This window comes from Cetorhinus maximus, chromosome 20 (assembly GCF_964194155.1).
Source record: "Cetorhinus maximus chromosome 20, sCetMax3.hap1.1, whole genome shotgun sequence".
NCBI lineage: Eukaryota > Metazoa > Chordata > Chondrichthyes > Lamniformes > Cetorhinidae > Cetorhinus > Cetorhinus maximus.
This window is the reverse complement of record NC_135898.1, coordinates 66,023,168-66,044,824: the sequence shown is the minus strand read 5'-3', so window position 1 is coordinate 66,044,824 and position 21,657 is coordinate 66,023,168. Positions and strand designations below refer to the sequence as shown.

Here is a 21,657-nt window from a genome sequence, read left to right as displayed (position 1 = left end):
TGTTGTCTTAACGTGAAAATGAAAATCTTCAAGTTGTGAAAAAGCCCAATTTTTAGTTTAAGCTGTGGTTTTAAATATATCCAAACCATACACAGTACGAATTTTTACAAAATTGATTTTTGCTTAGCATAAGTTTTAAAGATGGAATACAAAATTATTTAAGAAAAAAAATACATTTGGCACTTCAGTGTTTACAATCATTTCCATGGGATGGACAATTATTGGTCCTTCAAGTAAGAAATTACACAAAGAGAAAGAAAATTAAAAATAATGTAGAATTTTCATTAAATATTTTACACTGAAAAGCAGCCCTTTAACTGTAAGTTGCAATATTCTCACTCCTATTGTCTCCTCTCTATTCCCCGTTCAAGGCATGAAGGATCAATGTTATGTAACCAGCCTGCATAATGCAGGTTTTCCCTGTGGTCATCCAAAGCTTTTCTGCCCATGTCCTAACTTGCACCAAGTCTTCGTTCACCCATCACCCGTGCTTGCTGACCTATACCAGTTCCTGGTTAAATAACACCTGGATTTTAAAGTCCCTACCCTTGTTTTCAGATCCCTTCATGGCCTGATCCCTCCCTATTTCTGAAATCTCCTCTAGCCTTACAACCCTCTGAGGTATCTAAGTTCCTATTGAGCACCTCTTGAGCATCCCCAATTTTAATTGATCCATCTTCGATGGCTGTGCTTCATCTTTCTGGGCTCTAAGCTCTGGAATTCCTTTCCTAAACCTCCCTGCCTCATTTTCCTCCCTTACAGCACTTACTAAAACCTACCTCCTTTTGACGCTCAGTGTCATTATTTGTTTTAGAATGCCTCTGTAAAGAACCTGGGAACGTTCTATTACGTTAAAGGTGCTATATATGTACAAGTTGTTGACTTTAGGATTACCAATTTGCCCTTCTGGAAATTATCACAAAACAAGAAGTAAAATAGAGTCATAGTCATAGAGGTCTACAGCACAGAAAAATGCCCTTTGGCCCATCGAATCTGCGCCGGTTAAACAAGTACCTAACTATTCTAATCCCATTTTCCAGCACTAGGCCCATAGCCTTGTATGTCATGGCATCTCAAGTGCACATCCAAATATTTCTAAATGTTATGAGGGTTTCTGCCTCTACCACCCTTTCAGGCAGTGAGTTCCAGATTCCCAACGTCCTCTGAGTGAAAAAATTCTTCCTCACATCCCCTCTAAACCTTCTGCCCCTTACCTTAAATCTATGCCCTCTGGTTATTGATCCCTCCACCAAGGGGAAAAGTTCCTTCCTGTCTACCCTATCTATGCCCCTCATAATTTTATACAATAATATAGGCCAGGGTATAAAATTATAATTATATAAAATTATAAAATAATATAGGATAATACAGGATTTTGCCCTCATCAGACTGGCTCGGTGGGGGTGAGCGGGAGTGGTTGGGAAGCTGAACGCCACCAGCGATCGGGCTGCGACTGTAATTTCATGCTGGCGGGCCAATTAAGGCTCACCCAGTGTCAAATGCGAGCTGCAGCACTGAGCACTGCCTGTGTAGTGGTGTTTGGGGGGGGGGGGGGGGGGGTCGGGGAAGAAGCGTGAGTGGGGAATTTTGTGCGTGCGCACAAGGAAAGCTCCCAGTCACTCTGTCACATGAGCAGGTACATGTTAGAAATTAGTTTGAAAATTTTTAATTTTTTTAAAATGGCAGATTGAAACCTAATCCCGCCCGTGGATGAGGTTTCACAAAAAATGAAAAGGCCGTTTGGCATTTCGCCTGCCCGCCAGACATAAGGTTGGATGGGCAGTGAAAAATTTAATTCAATTAGATTTTTAATGGCCTTAATAGGGCTGTTAATTGTCAGTGGGTGCGCTGCCAACTCACACATGCCCACTCCCGCATGCCAGACCGCTGACTGAAATATCGCACGAGTGCGCCATGACGTCAGGATGCTCACGCGATGATGTCGGGCGTCAGTTTATGCTCGTTCAGGTCGGACGTGTGCCCACCCGATGAGCAGAAAATTCTGGCCATAATTTTGAATGCAACTTCCAAACCACACCGCTCTTTTCAAGCAATATATTACAAACATATATAAATAAAACCCGTATCTTGAAAATTGAAAGTGATCACTTACAAAACCAGCCTTATTGCCTCACCTTCAGTAAATTCATGGTGGGTAGGCAGCCTTCACATTCTTCTCTTGAAACTTTAGATATTCACTAGTTCAAACTGAAAACTGAGTGCTACATTTGGCAATCTGAAACATTTTCTGAATGTCAATGTGTCACCAACTCAGCCATGCAGTGCGTTCATCCAGTGCAACATCATTGAAGTATTCATAGCAACATGATGCTTCTCAAGTGATCATGGTATAACACATTTCTATAGATTAACATTTAGCGGGTCTAATTTACAGGCAGGTACATTTTGATGCAAAGGGTACATTGCACTTTCTAACTTACAACCAGGACATGCAAGTTTTATAGGAATCCATTGTATTAAAGACGATGCTTGAAGTAGTTCAAACATCACAATACACACATGATTTAAGATTTAGTGAAATCTACACAGTCTGATAGCATTCACTGATATTAGATCATCTATATTTTCTTTCATCATATACCTTGACTTGAGTTGCTGAGCACAGTTTATTATTTAAATTCCTGGACATAAGGATATCTAAAATATCAATGCCTTGAATCATAAGTACTGTAAATAAATAGACATGAAAAATAAACTGTGTTTATATACAGAGATCGACATAATTCCTTATGAATATAAATCTATTGCTAAGTACGACAGCACCAGAAATACTGGGAATGAGTAATTAGCCATATTTCACAAAGGACCATAAGGCATCTTACTTCATTTGAGAGAGACAATTGGTTATGTAAAGCTTGAGAGGTGCCACTCTGCAAGTGTGGGGCAAGGTGAGGAGACAGGCCTCCATGAACTGCCACAGAACTTCTAAAAATACCTGAAAATATGACTGTGGTAGAACAAAAATATATTATGGGGATATTCATATGGGTCTTAATCATGTGCTTCTTTAGAATAGCAATTTAACCAACAAAAGATATAACATATCCTAAAAATAGATGTTTTCTATTTTTCGGGGATTATTTTATTACGTCATTTAAATTTACCTCATCTATTTGTGTGTGGCCAACAGGTAGATGTGATGTGTTGAGCGTGTGGGTGAAGAGAGTTAGCATGCTTTCTGCTTTTGTGTGCTAGTTTGCTCCTCATTTTCAGCCTACACCACTGGTTCGTAGCAATGTGAAAAAGAGAGCCAAATGTTTAATTCTCTCCGTCAGTACACGCCCTCTCCATCGGCAAGTCCTCAGCTGTGCCTACTCATGGTGACACATGGAAACTGGGGCACTCGTGGCCCCAGGCTAAAGCTTCAGAGGAATTCAGAAGAGGTTTGGCCCCCAGACATGCGGTATGCAGGCCCATTGGCATGTGGACACGCCCTGGCACTCATGAACTAAATTCCCAGATATGGATGAACAGCTCCACTCTCTTGTGGCTACCCCGGGAAAGTTGAAAACCAAAGGAGTAAGCCTTGACAAAATGTCTGGAGTGGAGTCCAATGTCAAATGATGTCAAAATATGTCATACTTCTGGCAACCAAGCTGGCACCAAACATAGTACTTTGCATTCGTTTGGACTCAATCGGGGAAGTCGAGTGGGGAACTCTGATGTTTGGGCAGCCCAGGGTTTCCATAAATTTCGCACAGGCTTGTGCCCTGGAGAGAACTTTCCAGTTTCTCTGCAGAGTGTTAACACAAAACGAGAGACAGCAGTTACGAGTTACAAGCCCAACTCAATTAGCATAGAGAACACGTGCTATGGGCTGTCTCCGACGGCAGGGAAGACCACCGTGTGCCACAGGTCAGCCACTGCCCACCTCAAGTCAGGCAGCCGTCAACTAGTAAGGTGCTGGCCTGCCACAGTCCATCTGCTTCAATGGGTGTTTGGAGCTGAGAGTGTCTGCTCTATAAGTGGAGAAATCCATTGCACCAGACAAACAAACAAAAAATTTGAAGATGCCAACTCTTCAACTGGCATGCTGGAATGTCACGACCATGTGCATGGGATTGACAGATGACTTGCAACTGGTTGATATGTGACTGACATGGAACTTGATAGGCTGAACATTGCCATATAATCTATGTTCTTTTAGGGAATCTAAGAAATGGGAGCAGGAGTGGGCCATCGGACCCCTTGAGCCTGCTCCGCCAGTCAATAAGATCATGGCTGATCTGATGTGGAGTTAATTCCACTTTCTTACCTGTGCCCCATAACTCTTGACTCCATTGTCAATCAAAAATCAGTCTAACTCAGACTTTAATATATTCAATAACCCAGCCTCCACTGTTTGCTGGGGGAGAGAATTTTAAACACTCATGACCCTCTGAAAGAAGAATCCTTCCTCATCTCCGTCTTAAATGGGAGATCCTCGATCTTGAAACTGTGCCCCCCACCACCCACCAGTTCTAGATTCATCCATAAGGGGATGAATCCTCTCAGCATATTTAAATGGAGAGAGATTGCCCTCAGTCATACCTTATCATACGCCCTCAGAATCTTATAGGTTTCAATATGATCACCTCTCATTCTTTTAAACTCTAATGATTAAAGACCCAACCTGCTCAACCTTTCCTCATAAGACAAGCTCTTCATCCCAGGAATCAATGTAGTAAATCTTCTCTGAACTACTTCCAATGCAAGTATGTTCCTCCTTAAGCAAGGTGACCCAAACTGCACACAGTAACTGAACTAGACAAGCCAAATCAATACTGTGGCTACAAGAGCAGGTCAGAGGCTAGGAATCGTGCGATGAGTAACTCACTTCCTGACTCCCCAAAGCCTGTCCACCATCTGCAAGTCACAAGTCAGGAGTGTGATGGAATACTCCCCATTTGCCTGGATGAGTGCAGCTCCCACAACACTCAAGAAGCTTGACACCGTCCAGGACAAAGCAGCCCACTTGATTGGCACCACATCCACAAACATTCACTCCTTCCCACCATCGACGCACGGTAGCAGTAGTGTGTGCCATCTACAAGATGCACTGTAGAAATTCACCAAGGCTCCTTAGACAGCACCTTCCAAACCCACGGCCACTACCACCTAGAAGGACAAGGGCAGCAGATGGATGGGAACACCACTACCTGGAGGTTCCCCTCCAAGTAACTCACCATCCTGGTTTGGAACAATATCGCCGTTCCTTCACTGTCGCTGGGTTGAAATCCTGGAACTCCATTCCTAACAGCACTGTGGGTGTACCTACACCACATGGACTGCAGCAGTCCAAGGAGGCAGCTCACCACCACCTTCTCAAGGGCAACTAGGGATGGGCAATAAAAATGCTGGCCCAGCCAGTAAAACCCACATCCCATGAATGAATAAAAAAAATGAGAATGGGTAGAGACTATTTGAGGTTTGCTGCTACCATGAGCTTTGTGTAACTAATACCTTCCAGAATAAGCCATGCCCCAAGGTGTCCTGGAGACATCCAAGATCAGGGCATTGGCATCAGCTGCATCTGATCATCACCAAACTTGGCTTTCTGAACAGTATTCTCAACATACGCAGCTACCGCAGCATTGACTGTGATACAGATCACTCCCTGGTGTACATCAAGGATAGGATGCAATCCTTGAAGTTTTTCATTTAAAGCAGAAATGCCACCTTTGTATCAACATCAGCCATGCTAAGTGCCCAGATAAAAAACAAAAGTTCCTCAACTCGAATGAGCAGGTGCTCTCCGGCATTCCCACACAGGGTGCAGAAGAGAAATGGAGCATACTTCAAGGCACCATCTACGATACTGCACTCTCAACATATGGGAAGCAAAAGCGGAAAAACGCTGACTGGTTCGCAGTTAACATCACTGTGATGGAACCTGTCATTGAAGCCAAGTGGCCCACTCAAAAGAGAGATCCAAGTGAGAAAACTCTAAATGTGCTAAGAACTGCTCAAAGTAAAGTCAAGTGGACTGCTAGGTGGTGCACCAATGACTACTGGTTATAACTCTGCCTGAATATCCCAATGTCCTTTGACATAGGGGATGCTAGAAGCATGCATGAAGGGGTCAAAAAGGCAACGTGTCCATCAGCATAGAACACGGCTCAATTGAAAACAAAGGCAGGGGAGGTCATCACCGACTGCAATAAACACTTGGTGAGATGGGTGGAACACTACCTTGAGTTGTAGTCTCGGGTGAACGCTGTCACCGCGAAAGCTCTAGACACCATAGAAAGTCTGCCTGTCATGGCAGAGCTGGATATCCAACCCACAGTGGACGAGATTAGCAAAGCTATTGACTCACTTGCCATGGGCAAAGCTCCAGATGCTGCTGCTATACCACCTGAAATCATCAAGTACAGGAAACCGACAATCCTGCGCCATCTGCATGAACTTCTTTATATCTGCTGGCGAGAGGGGCAGTGCACCACGACATGCGTGATTCAAAGGTTGTAACCTTGTTCAAGAATAAGAGTGACTGCAGTGATTGCAACAGCTATTGAGTCATCTCCCTGCTGGAGATTTGCCCGTGTTGCCCTTGTCAGACTGCAGATCTTGGCTGAATGCATTTACCTCAAATTCCAGTGTGGTTTTAGAACTGGAGGATCTACAATTGACATGATCTTCTCAGTGCAACAGCTGCAAGAGAAATGCCATGAACAAAGGAGACTACTAAATATTGCCTTCATCTATCTCACTAAGGCATTCAACCATTTGAGCAGAGGTGGCCAATTTAAGCTGCTGGAGAAAAGTGGCTACCCGCCAAAGCTGTTCAGTGTGACCTCCTCTTTCCTTGACATCCTGATGGTTAAGGTCAGCAACGATGGTGCAACATCAGAACCCTCTGAGATCCGCAGAGAGGCTAAACAGGGCTGTGTTCTGGCACGGGCACTCTTTGATATATTATTCTCTTTGCTCCTCTCATATGCCTTCAGGTCATCTACAGAGGGTGTCAACTTACATACCAGAACTGACGGAAAGCTGTTCAATCTTGCTTGCCTGAGATCCAAGACACATTGTGCCAAGTCCTCATCAGAGAATTGCTCTATGCTGACAATGTCGCACTAGCATTTGTTAGGAACTAGAGATAGTTTAAGTAAGTTATACTTGTATTTGAGGGTGTTAGGAATGAGATTTAGCTTTAATGTTTAAGTTTGATTTGTATTTCTGTATGTGTGTGTTAAGAAAGGTCAAATTGAGTTTTAGTTTCACTTTAAAAGGTGCCTACGTTTCTTATGAGAGGTTTACGCCTGCTGCACCTAAGTTAAACAAACAAGAGTAGAGAAACTGGGTTCTTGCCTATTAACAAGGGTCCAGAGAGGCAGGTCCCTCCCACAGACACACACATAAAAACTAAAGAAACAGCAGTTTTGAGTTCAGTTTGGAGACAGCTGCCAAACAGAAGCCACCTAGAAGGGACAGATAGCCAGTCCCAAGCTAAAATTGGTTGAAAGTAACTGCCAGAGAGAGCCTGGAACAAACGGGACAGATAGCAAGTCTCAAGCCAAAGAAAAGACCCCAAAAATCCAGGGGAGTGGAATAGGAGAAAGTCCCAAGCAGACCTTCTAGTCAAAGGAAGGACAGGAACCTGGAAAAGGTCCTGTTAAGTGAAGTTAAGAGTGAGGGGCAGAGAGAAAGGCTCCAAGCTTCAGATTTTAAAGAGACAAAATCTGCAGAAAGCAGATTTAAAGTGAGAACAGCTCGCAAGAGGCCAGAAGGTCCAGAAAGATGGCTGAAGGCCTGTAGCTCTTTGCTATGAGCAGGTGAAGCAGTGGTGTACTGTTGACAGCTGAGTCACAACCAATCATGATCCTGGTAAAAGGTTCTTCAAATGCTGGTATTGGGATTAATGGCGCTGGCTTAATCACTGCTTGTGATTTTCCTGTTATTTGACATGTATAACAGGTTCTACCGAATTTGACTACATCCCTCAGCAATCCTAGCCAAAAAAAACCTCTGTATCTTTTGCTGTGTTTTCCTAATTCCTAAATGTTCCCCCATTGGAATTTCATGAGCAATCCTCGGAATCTTATTTCTATACCCTACCCTGCGATAACAATCTGATGCACCTCCTTCCAGCTTTCATTTGCTGAGACATGATCCAACCATCACTTTCCTATCAAAATACCTTCCCGAAGACAATAACATACTGGAATACATGTTTGTTTCTGTTTCTAAATAAGCTTTCTGATATAACTGCTTTAATTACAAATCATTTTTCTGTAACTCCACTAACCACTTCGAGTTAAACACTTCAGCTGTATTCCTTCCTCTTGAACAACGTTATCAAATACAGTGCCAGCTAATTGGTTTTCGACACCTTCTTCTTGCCTTTGAACTGCCTGCCCCTCTTGTTTATTTTGTTCTTCCCGATGAGCCTTTGATCTCGTTACAACACAATCAGGAAACAATCCAGGATATTCCTTCTGTAACACTTCTACAGGCTGCTCAACTACCATAGGCATCACCTACATTTTCAGTCCAGCTATATCATTACCCAGAATAAAGTGAACCCCTGCAATGGGCAATCAGGGGAAAAGCTCTCCAATTGTTGGAGTCATGCCTACCACAAAGGAAGATGGTTGCAGTTTGCACGTAAATCACCTCAGCCCCAGGACATCCTCAGGGTAGTGTCCTAGGCCCAACCATCTTCAGATGCTTCATCAATGATCTTCCCTTCATCATAAGGTTGGATGTGGAGATGTTCGCTGATGATTGGACAATGTTCAGTACCATTCATGAGCCTTCAGCTACTGAAGCAGACTATGTCCATGTGCAGCAAGACCTCGACAACATTCAGGCTTGGGCTGATAAATGGCAAGTAACATACAGAATCACACAGAATCACAGTGCAGAAGAGGCCCTTCGGCCCATTGAGTCTGCACCGACACGTGAGAAACACCCGACCTACCTACCTAATCCCATTTACCAGCACTTGGCCCATAGCCATATGCACCACACAAATTCCAGGCAATGACCATCTCCAACAAGAGAGAATCTAACCATCTCCCCATTACATTCAATGCATTACCATCGCTGAATCCCCCACCAGCAACATCCTGGGAGTTACCATTGACCAGAAACTGAACTGGACCAACCATTTAACTACTGTGACTATAAGAGCAAATCAGAGGCTAGGGAGAGAACACACCTCCTGACTCCCCAGCGCCTGTCCACCATCTACAAGGCGCAAGTCAGGAGTGTGATGGAATACTCCTCACTTACCTGGATGAGTGAGGCTCCAACAACACTCAAGAAGCTCGACACCATCCAAGACAAAGCAACCCACTTGATTGGCACCCCATCCACTACTTCAAACATTCAGTCCCTTCATCATTGATGCACAGTGGCAGCAGTGTGTACCATCTACAAGATTCACTACAACATCCCACCAAGGCTCCTTCAAGAGCACCTTCCAAGCCCACAACTCCTAAGAGCAGCAATACATGGGAATGCCACCACCTGCAAATTCTCCTCCAAGCCACACACCATCCTGTCCTGGAACTATATCCCTGTTTCTTCACTATCACTGGATAAAAATTGTGGAACTCCTTTCCTAGCGGCACTGTGTGCATACCTACACCATATGGACTACAGCGGTTTAGGGTTGCGGCTCACCTCTACCTTCTTAAGGGCAATTAGAGATTGGCAATAAACACTGGCTTAGCCAGCAATGCCCACATCCAGTGAATGAATAAAAAAGGATGCAATTAATGTTTAATGTTATGAATACGACATTCCTTTACTGGGCATGACAATAATTATTCACTGCTAACAATGCAGTCTGCTCTACATTGAGAAGACCAAACGCAGATGGGTGACTGCTTTGCCGTACACTTCCGTTTAGTTTGCAAGCATGACACAAGTTTCCAATGGCCTTCCATTTTAATTCTCCACCTTGCACGCCAACATCTCTGTCCATGGCCTCCTGCACTGCTCCAATGAAGTCAGCACAGGCTTGAGAGACCTCATCTTTCGATTAGGCACTTTAGAGCCTTCTGAACTCAAAACAGAGTTCAACAATTTCAGGCTGTAATCTCTGCCCATCAACCCCGCCAAACGCCCCAACGATTTTGCTTACTTTTCTTTCCATGTATCGGTCCTAATCCTGTTTTTCTTGATTTTTCTTTTGCATGGAAGCTCTTCATTCTTCTGCCATTCACACCTCCTCTGGACCCATCTTTTGTTTCTTTACTTGTCCCATTAATACTCTCTTTGGGTCTGCCAACTCATTTGTATTTAATGTCTCCCATTTTCTGCCCTATCACAGACCTTCCTGTATTTTCCACCCCGCCATTTCACCTACTTAAAAGCTACTTCTAACTTTTCCCAGTCCTGATAAAAGTTCATGACCTGAAGTGTTAACTTTGCTTCTCTCCCCACAGATGCTGCTGAACCTACAGAATATTTTCAGCATTTTCTCTTTTTATCTCAGATTTCCAGCATCCAGAGCAATTTGCTCTTGGTATAGCAAAGTTATAACCTATGGTTGCAATACTGAGTCGGGGAATATGGGTTTAATTCATTCTCTCAAAGGATTGTTCTGATGTGAACACAAATTTTTTCAGCAGGGATAGAATAGGTAGCATTCCCAATCCACAGATCCTCTCCTACTGACCTACTGGAAGCTAGCCAGGAACATGTAAAACCACAGACGACTGAGGGTAGCTACCATTCAATGGAGGGTTTATACCCCCAGTAAAAAAAAACATTTAGGATACAGTTGAAAATCTTATCTTTAACATATGGGGATTCCAGTTATAAAGTAGTGCCAACTTGCCAGGTTCCTGAAAATTATTCTTTGCTCAGTCTTGTACAGGGCTTTTAGAAATATTATCTGAGCAACTGTCAGCATTATTTATGAGATAATGAGTTTTAAATTATCTAAATTAGTGTGTTTTAAGTCTAAACAAATTCAGAATGGAACACTGAAAAGAAAAATGCATTGTTGAAGCCTGTGGCTCTCAAAGACGTCTAAATTCAGATACAAAAATCACATCTTAGAGATAAATACTAATGACCTTTCCTTCAGTAAATGCAAATGCATAAGTCCACCTTCTTCTGAATGTACACTATAAACCTATAGTTCTTTTTGACAACTTTAGAAGGAATTCATTGTCTCAACAGTGTGCTGGTCTATTCTGCACCTCGTATTGTATATTTATAAAAGCACTGAGTAACTCAAAAATCAGTAGACAAAGAGTATTTCTGGCAAATGGAAATAATGACAAAGTTAATGTTTAAGTTTAATCTATGTTGACACTCAAAAAAAGACATTCTTTCAAACATTAATGTTGAAGAGTAAGCATCAAATCTGTCAAGGTATTAATGATGATGCAGCAGCACCACTGAGGTGAATGTGCCTATTGCATCAATACAACAGGATTGGCAGTTATTCTCAGGGACAGGGAAAGAAAAATCCATATAAGGGAATGCATAAGGTTTCAATATGGTTTGACTCGTCTAACTTGTTCATCCATGTTTATGCTGCAAAATCATTGCAAAGTATGACTGCTATAACGTTCGTTTGTGCCATAATTATCTTGAGGTTTATGGTAAAATGGAGTCAGTTATTCATAATACAATACATTTCCTACCCACCAATTTTCTTTCCAATATCTGGGAATATTTCAGGTTCTGAACCAAAGAAACAGCTAGGCTATAACCTCCTCTGTAAAATGTGTACCAGTATATTAAGCAAATGAATTAAAGTTTTCCTGTTGATTCTGTTGTTAAAATGTTCCCACACCAATATCAAAAATTAAAAGAGAACTAACTCTTACCCGAGTAAATGAAGGAAAGCCTTGACCATAGTATCCAACAGCAAAATAATCTGGTTTTGCTCGTATCACTCTAACAATATTCTCGTAGAATTGGGCTTGTTTTTGCTGCAAAAGTGATCCACAAAACAGTTTGAATGATGAACAGTTCATGCAAGAAAAAGTAATTACAAAATACGTTGCATGATCTGCAATTTAATGTCTTACCAGCAATTCACTGAGTTGTTCGTAATCAAACAGCTCATTTTCATACTGTTCTGCAAGTTCCTTGCCTAGAGAAATGGCCTCCTCCCACATCTGATAAGGAGAGAAAATAGCACACACACAGCATAAGTACTTAATGTTTTCTAATTACTCAATATCGTATACTAATCTGCATGCACTTAGCAGTTACGTCAAGGTTAGTACGTTCTATTTCAATAATTCTTTTTGCTAGCAAAGATTCTGATTATGTGTGCCTTATGAATTGTGCAGTCGTTTTTACTCTGAATGACAACTAGGTGAAAGTTCTAAACATCCATTCTCACTCCTTCCACTACTCCAAAAAAACATTAATTTCTGCAATATGTTGTACATATAAATGAACTCGGTTGCCTTTCATCCTGCCCATGAGAATGAAATATCCTCGATTTATATTATGCTCTTGACTTGCACAGCATGAATGCCATAGAAAGGTTACAGTGCAGAAAGAGGCCATTCAGCCCACTGTGTCTGCACTGGCCAAAAAGAAAAATAAGTAACTAGCCGTTCATTCTAATCCCATTTTCCAGCACCTGGTCCATGGCCTTGCAGGCTACAGCACTTCAGATGCAGATCCAGTTACCTTTCAAATGAGTTGAGTGTTTCAGCCTCAACCACCAACTTAGGCAGTAAATTCCAGACGCCCACCAGCCTCTGGGTGAAAAAGTTTTTCCTCATGTCTCCTCTAGTCCTTCTACCAATCACCTTAAACCTCTGCCCCCTGATAATTGACCCCTCAGCTAGGGGAAACAAGTCTTTCCTGTCTACTCTATCTAGGCCCCTCATAATTTTGTACACCTCAGTTAGGTCACCCTTTAGCCTCCTCTGTTCTAAGGAAAACAATCCTAGCCTATCCAATCTCTCCTCATAACTGCAATTTTCAAGCCCTGGCAACATTCTTGTAAATCTCCTCTGCACTCTCTCCTGAGCAATTATGTCCTTCCTGTAATGTGTTGACCAGAACTGTATGCAAAATTCCAGCTGTGGCCTAACCAGCGTTTTATACAGTTCCATCATTACATCCCTGCTTTTGTATTCAATACCTCGCCCAATAAAGGAAAGCATTCTATATGCTTTCTTGACCAATTTGTCCACCTGTCCTGCCACCTTCAAGGACCTGTGGTCATGCACTCCAAGGTCTCTCACCTCTTCAACCCCTCTCGATAATTTCCCATTTATTGAGTATTCCCTTGCTTTGTTTGCCCTCCCCAAAAGCATTACCTCACACTTTTCTGGATTGAATTCTATTTGCCACTTCTCTGCTCAATTAACCAAACCATTGATATAATTCTGGAGTTGACAGCCATCCTCTTCATTATCAGCTACATGGCCAAGTTTTGTGTAATCTGCGAATTTCCCAATCATGCCTCCCACATTTAAGTCTAAATCATTAATATGTACAACAAGCAGCAAGCGCCACAACACTGAACCCTGTGGAACACCACTGGAAACTATTTCTATTTGCAAAAACATCTATCGACCATTACCCTTTGTTTCCTGTCACTGAGCCAATTTTGGATCCAATATGCCACCTTCCCTTGTATCCCATGAGATCTCACTTTCCTGACCAGTCTGCCATGAGGGACCTTGTCAAATGCCTTACTGAAATCCATGTAGACAACATCCACTGCACTACCCTCATCAATCCTCCTTGTTATTTCCTGAAAAATTTATATTAAGTTAGTAAGACATGATCTTCCCCTAACAAAACCATGCTGACTATCCCTGATCAACCTGTGCCTTTCTAAGTGACAGTTTATCCTGCCTCTCAGAATTGTTTCCAATAATTTGCCCACCACCGAAGTCAGACTGACCAGCCTATAATTTTCTGGCTTATCCCTTGCACTCTTTTAAAATAATGGTACAAGGTTTGCAGACCTTCAATCCTCTGAGACCTCGCCTGTATCTAGTGAGGTTTTGAAAATTATCCTCACAGCATCCGCTATTTCCTCCCTGGCTTCGTTCAACAGCCTGGGGTACAATCCATCTGGCCCTGATGATTTATCCACTTTCAAAGGTGCCAGTTCCTCCAGTACTTCCTCTCTCACTATGCTTATTGTATCTAATATTTCACACTCCTCCTCTTTAACTAGAATGTCTGCATCATCCCCCTCCTTAGTGAAGTCAGAGACAAAGTACTCATTCAGAACTCTGCCCACATCTTCTGCCACAAGTTACCACGTACATCTCTGATAGGCCCTACCTTTTCCTTAGTAATTCTCTTGTAGTTAATGTACTAGTAAAACATCTTTGTATTTTCTTTGATTTTACCTGCCAATATTTTTTTCGTACTCTCTCTTTGCTTTCCTAATTTCCATTTTTACTTCACTCCTGTACTTTCTATACTCCCCTAGGCTTTCTACACCATTAAGTCTTTTGTGACTGTCATAAGCTTTCTTTCTCTTTGTAAAATTTGTCTTCCCCCAATTTAGAACTTTTACTCCTGTTCTATCTTTGTCCTTTTCCATAATGATGCTAAATCTAACTATATTATGATTGCCAGCTTCAAAATGGTCTCCCACTGCTACTTCATCCACTTGCCCAGCTTCATTTCCCAAGACTAAATGTACAATTGCCACCCCAATCTCATTGAGCTTGTTGCGTGCTGGCTAAAAAAGTTCTCTTGAATGCAGTTCAAGAATTTTGCACCCACTGCGCCCTTCACACTGTTCATATCCCAACTGATATTAGGGTAGTTGAAGTCCCCAACGATTATTGCCCTATTGTTTCTGCACTCAGAAATCTGATTACATATTTGCTCTTCTAACTCCCTTCCACTATTTGAGGGTCTATAGTACACTCCGAGCAGTGTGGATGTCCCTTTTTTATTTCTGAGCTCAGCCCCTATGGCCTCTTTTGATGCTTCCTTTAGTACATCATCCCTCCTGACAGCTGTATTTGATTTTTTAACCAATAATATTACACCTCCACCATTTTATCCCCCTCCCTATCCTGCCTGAAAATTCTATATCCAGAATGTTGAGCTGCCATTTTTGCCCCCCCTTAAGCCAAGTTTCCATTATAGCAATGATATCATGCTGCCATGTGTCTATCTGTGCCCTCAGCTCATTTGCTTGATTTACTATGCCCCTTATATTTACATATATACCTTTTAACACTGTCAAATTCCTGTGCTGTACACTAACCTGTGCTGCCTCTGCCTTTTAGAGTCACTCACTAATTCTCCTTTTCCTGCTCCCTGCTCTGAATTTGCCCTCAGGTTCCCATCCCCATGCCAATCTAGTTTAGCACCCCTCAACAGCACTAACAAATCTTCCCGCAAGGATATTCGTCCCAGTCCTGTTCAGCTGTAGATCGTCCGGCTTGTACAGATCCCACCTTCCCCAGAACCGGTCCCAATGCCTCAGAAATCTGATGCCCTCCTTCCTACACCAGCCTTCCAGCCACATGTTTATTCATTCAATTCTCCTATTTCTATACTTGCTTGCACGTGGGACTGGGAGTACTCCTGACATTACTGCTTTTGAGGTCCTGCTTTTTAATCTCCTTCCTATCTCCCTAAAGTCTGCTTTCAGCACCTCATCCCATTTCCTACCTAAGGCATTGGTACCAACATGGACCATGACCTCTGGCTGATCACCCTCCCCCAGAAGAATGTCCTGCAGCCGCTCCGTGACATCCTTGACCCTGGCACCAGGGAGGCTTCATACCATCTTAGGGTCACGTTTAGGGCCACAGAAATACCTGTCTGTTCCCCTAACTAACAAATCCCCTATTACTACTGCTCTTCCCCTCTTCTTTCTCCCCTCCTGTACAGCAGAGCTGCCTGTGGTGCCACAAACTTGGCGCTGACTGCACTCCTCCGTGGAACCAACGCCCTCACCAGTATCCAAAAGGGAAAACCGATTGGTGAGTGGGACCCCAGGGGACTCCTGCACTACCTGCCTGGTTCTCTTGGGCTGCCTGGTGGTCACCCGTTCCCTTTCTGCCTCCAGGCTCCCAAGTTGCAGTGTGACCACCTCTCTGAACGTGCTATTCACGTAGCTCTTAACCTCGTACATGCACCACGGTGACTCCAGCCACCGCTCGAGCTCCAAAACCTGGAGCTCAAGGTTCTGCAGCTGGTGACACTTCCTGCACATGTGGTCATCTACGACACTGGTAGTGTTCACAATTACCCACATATTATAAGACACACATTCCACACGACCAAGCTGTCCTGCCATGGCTTCAATTTACTTCCATTGCGTTAACTTTATTTTGCTTTGGTTTACTTATACAACTTTATTTTACCTGGCCTCGACTTAACTTCATTTCCCTATTGCTTGTGTTTCTTGCTTAAATGCAAGTAGCCCCTTCTTTTAAAAAGAATGTGTTGTTCTAATTGTCAGCTACTTGATGATATACCCTAACAACAGTTTCTCACCAACCAATGAACTTGTTTCTCCTGTGATGTTGAGTACTAGGTGCTGCTCACTGCCTGTCCCAGGGTCCTCATCTTGCACTCTCCTCGAGATGCTGCTGACTGCCTGCCTCAGGGTCCTCCTCTTGCACACTCCTCTCTGCATTGCATTGCATTGCACAGTTTACCATAATAAGATTAGACTAAATAAATTTCATTAAAACAGAAGGACTCAGGGCAGGGTGGGATTGGAATTTTGGAGATAGGATGTCATGGGGGGTTGGCAGATCAGGAATGTGGGTTGAAAGATTAGGGCCACAGGGTAAGAGATCAAAAATGAGGAGTTTGACATCTTGAGATGAAGTGGTTGGGAGCAATGGCCATCAAGAGGGTCCTTTAATGTGAAATTGAGAGGAGCACTCTTGCTCCTTATGGTATTACAATCAGGTAGGTTACTTACCTTTGTTGAAGGCTTCCATTAGGCTGGTTTTCCTGAGTTCAGCCTGCGATAGTGCTGGCTGCCTCAAGAAAAAGCAATGTCGGAAGTAGATCCTTAACTTGCATATTGAAAAGTTCTAATGCCTGTGCCCACAATAGATAATGGATCCCTCTGGTGTGTCCTTACCCAATATGGTGGCGCATTTTGGAGTGGAAGTGTGCTTGCACTTCTTGCCTGCCATTTTGGGGGCGTTGTAAGCTACGTAGCCCCTGAAAAAGAGGTACTTCTAGTCCAGTGAATACTAAGAGGATATGGATTTGTAAATTTTACTTAATGATTTTGAAGGGATATATATATCCAATGCAATACTGTTTAAAGGAGCTGACAAATTATTATAAAACAAAAACAGAAACAGAAATACCTGGAAAAACTCAACAGGTCTGGCAGCATCAGCGGAGGAGAGTACAGTTGACATTTCGAGTCCTCATGACCGTTCTGTTGAAGGGTCATGAGGACTCGAAACGTCAACTGTACACTCCTCCACTGATGCTGCCAGACCTGCTGAGTTTTTCCAGGGATTTCTGTTTCTGTTTTTGTTTTAGATTTCCAGCATCCGCAGTTTTTTGCTTTTGACAAATTATTATGTACAGAAGAAATATAAATGTAACCAGTTTAACTTTTTTGATTAAACTTGCTGGCCAACTTTTTTTTTAGCTTCTGCATGACAGTTAGGTTTATATACACATAAACTAATAGGCCATTCCATCACATTACATGGTATTTTTAAACAAGCAGGACATTTATCAAGTTTAGCAAAATAGTGAAGATTTCATTATTGTTTTTGACAACGTATTCTTTCTGGAGGGGCATGCAGAGATTTGCTGTTTCATGTGAACTAATTTTTCAAAAGCAAACTATAAACTTATGAGCAAGGCTAATGAAAAATTGTTTTCTTATTACAGAATGCAAAAATTTCATGTCCTCCGCCTTAGCCCAAAAGAAAAATGCCTTGCTTTAAACAATAAGATTATTTCAAGATTCAAAATAAGATTCAAAACTTTTAAATCTCTTCAAGTGGTTAACCTCTTAAAAAAAAATTCTATTCAGATCCCACATCAAATAAAGCTAATCCTTTAATAGCCTCTTCAAACTGCAGGCTATGGGGAGGAATTCATGATCTTGTCATAACTCGGTGTCATCTGGAATTCCCATTAACAATGTGTAGCAGAATTCTATCCTGAAAGAAGCAGTTGGCAGATGTTGGGACTTATGATGGAGGCTGAATCTAGGAAAAAAGGCACTGTGATTTGGAGAATAATGTGAATTGGAACTATGAGCCAATTTTCACTCGTGAGGCGAGTAGCTCGAGTTGGGGAACTTTCCGACTCAGCAGTCCTGCCCCAGTTTAAAGGGCCGCTTAAAACCTAATTATCCTTCTAGGAAAGTAGGGCAGGATAGAGTTGGGCCCACCGACAACGGAAGCAGATCCTAGGTGGCTACTAGGGGCTGCTGAGTGCTGAGGTCGGCAGGTTAAAAGGCCTGCCTTGGTCCTCTGAGACTTCATCGCAGTTGTTTTAAAAGCTGTTAGGGCCCCCAGCTCTCCTTCCTCAAACCCCATGGCCTCTCATAACACCCATATCACTTCCATGCCAATTCATGTTCCCCAGCCACACCCCATGACCTCTCATACCCCTATACCACCTTAATAGCCACCCAATAGTCACCATGGACGGACCACAGGAGTTATGTGGAGATGAAAAAAATGAACTCCGAACAATTTAATACAGCTCTCACTAATGCACAATTGATAGTGAAAAAACTCATTCATGAAATCCATTCAAATTTTTTAAATGTCTGAAAGTGGTTAACTTCCTAAAAGAAACAAACTTCTATTCAGACCCCACATAAAATAAAGATAATCCTTTAATAACCTCTTCCAACTGTCAATCAAATTTTGAACTCAGAACCCCTTGCTGAGATAATCGTAGCATTTGAAACTCAGTCAAACATTCATAAAGCCATAAGGATAGACCTTGGGAGATATCAATGAAGAACTTCTTTGAAACTGTACAACCAGATGGTAATGATTTTTTTCAACCTATACCAGATGGCCTGTCAATCAACACAGTCCAGCAGAGGGAATTTTTTTAAACTCTCATTGACAGCTTTAGCCTGTTTTTTTTACATGTTTAAAGAGAGGTGTTTAAAAAAAGTTTCAGATCATGACACTTAAGCAGATCTTATCCGCCCTTTAAGATCACTTACATCTATACTATCAACTTGTGACTCCCACAGTGTGGGTTAAGGCCCTTGGAACATCCAGAATGGGGTCTACTTGAACTCAGCTGAGTTTGGTTTCCCTGTCTGGATGATTCATGCTCCGCCCCACCCCCTTCTTCCTGCCAGCAAAATCTGGATCTGTCGGAAAAGAGGATGAGACTCTGGCATCTGGGTCCCGCCTGCCATTCTTAAAGGTCTGTGGAGTCTTTCTGACTCTGCTAAAATCCGGCCCTATAAGGGGATAAGGCAAGGCATGAAAGCAGAGTACGAGCATGAATTGATTAGAGGAAGAAATGTGACAGGTTGAATTGGTAGAGTGTGGGATGTACAAGTATCAGGTGGCCTTCATGCAAGTAGTGAAGAAAAGTGTCAACATGGAATGAAAAGAAGGGATGGATGCCAGACTAACTGGGAAGGTTGGGGCAGTTGGAGAGAGGGAGCGAAAAGGGAGTATCTTAGATTTTTAAAAAATCAGATTTAACAACAAAAAAGACCAATTCACATCTACAATAATCCATAATTCTTCCATAAGAAGGGAATAATCTCCAATTTTTACCAAAGCATTCCAATTTTCCAATAATTCTGCTGATAAGGAACTTCTTAAAACAGTAAAGCAGTTCAGGGGTTAATCTAATATTTAAAATATGTAAAGTCAATAAATTGGGCAATATACAATTAACAAGTATGCCATTATCTTCACATGTAACATAAAAATTAAAAAAAAATAATTATGTAGTAAAGTGCACGTAAAAATAGAAAATGTGACCTTTTAAGATATTAAATTGTTAATGTTATTATACAATCAATGAAAAATTGTGTGATTATGATTATGTCGGTGTTGGCAGTTGAACAAATGAGACAGTTAAGAAACTAGTCTGATCCAGTTCAAAATTGCGTGGGAAGAATATAAGTATTTTAATTAGCATAATTTAGTTCCATGGAAGCAGAGCTTGTTACATGTCCCAAGAACAAGAAGCTTTAAATTCAATACTGTATCTACTGAATGCAGATTGAAATAAAAATATCAATTTAAAAATAATACAATTAGCAGTTATCATTAATTAACAAAGTATACTGCACTTTGATACTTGTAATAAATCTGTGTAACTGAACGCACAGTTGCTTTAGCTACAAAGGCTCTTAACTGCTAATGTGTTGTCTTATAAGGAATGATTTACTGACACTTGCTCCAGTTTCCTGAACACGAAGGCCAGGATAAGAGTGTAAATCTGAGTGATTGGGTCTCCATCCTTACAAATTACTTTGGGGGCTCTGGGGGATGGCTGGGCTGGCAAAGCTTTGCTTGTACCTGTAGTAAGTGCAAGCCATTTGGGGTAATGCAAATGAGCTGGATGGGGCACCAGACTTTCAGCATCCAATACTGAATGGACAACATAGCATAGACACATGCAGAAAACACGGTACTGTGATGTGCCTCCAAAATTTGCAAATTCACAGTATGCATGGGGTACTGGGATTGGGTCAAACACTGCATGGCAGGAATTGTTTTGAGTTAAACATCCTCCCTCCCAGGTGTTACCATCTAGTCCGGATTTCTAACCGCCGATCTCCACTGACAGCTATACGTTGATGACCTGGGAGGCTCAAAATCCTGCCCGGTCTGCCAATGTCAGGTCCTACTAAGGAGCAGGCTAATATTCAGAAAGATGGAATTGAGTGGCAGGGTGTCCCCTCAGAACTGGACAGGATATGATTATGGCCACACAGCCTTTTAGCTGTACTTAATTTGGAAAAGAATAGGCTTAGGCTTGCTCTGATGTAATAGGATTCTATTCAAATGGCATACAGCAGGAGGGTTTTAACAATAGCAGGGTGCTTTCTTCCAGATCTAGGGATATTTATACTTTTTGATTACTACTAACATTTTACCACATGAAATTCCTCAAGTTTTACACTGGCGGGATGAGGTTTCATGTCCGTTTTTAAAAACTTTAATAAAGTTTATGTGCTTCTTGTTAACATCTCGTGTGACATTGTCATATGAAGGGGACATGTTAATAATTTTTATATTTTTAAAGTTTTTTAGAATGTCAGTAATCTCCCTGAGACAGAATTTAGTCTCAGGGAGCAGTGCGCTCTTTCACGCGCATGTGCGAAAGAGCGCACTTTGACAGTTGGGGATTCCCTCCCCCCGCTGCACAGGAAGCACATAGCGCTTCCCGTTGGACAGGCTGCTGGGCGGGCCTTAATTGGCCTGCCCACTCAAAATGGCGGCGGGCCCCGTTTCAGCGCCGGAGTTCGCCGCCGAGCTGGTGGGGCCTGCCCGCCAACCAAGGGGAAAATTCTGCCCTATGTAACTGGAATCCTTGAATTTGCAGATTACTCAGTGTGGATAAGTTGTAAGAGAAATGTGAACTTTTTATGTGATACATTATTTTATATAAAAGCTTTTTTGTGGTATTTGCAAAAGGTTTTGCCTGGTCATTCAACAGTATTATGTTAGACTATAAATAGGCAATATGAATATTGCTATTGAAAACATTCTCTTTGTAATGACATCTCATAATGACACAACATTG

At 42.2% G+C, this 21,657-nt stretch overlaps 1 protein-coding gene across 2 annotated transcripts in view; it reads right to left on the bottom strand.

Annotated features, from left to right (window-relative positions):
* Positions 1-21,657, bottom strand: part of dock1 (dedicator of cytokinesis 1) — a 667,847-nt gene that overhangs the window by 90,261 nt on the left and 555,929 nt on the right. For both annotated transcript variants that reach the window (XM_078564873.1, XM_078564874.1), the window contains 2 exons: positions 12,003-12,092; positions 11,799-11,903 (listed from right to left, as the gene is read on the bottom strand). In XM_078564873.1, coding sequence (XP_078420999.1) covers positions 11,799-11,903; positions 12,003-12,092 — 195 coding nt within the window. The remainder of the gene's footprint in view (positions 1-11,798; positions 11,904-12,002; positions 12,093-21,657) is intronic.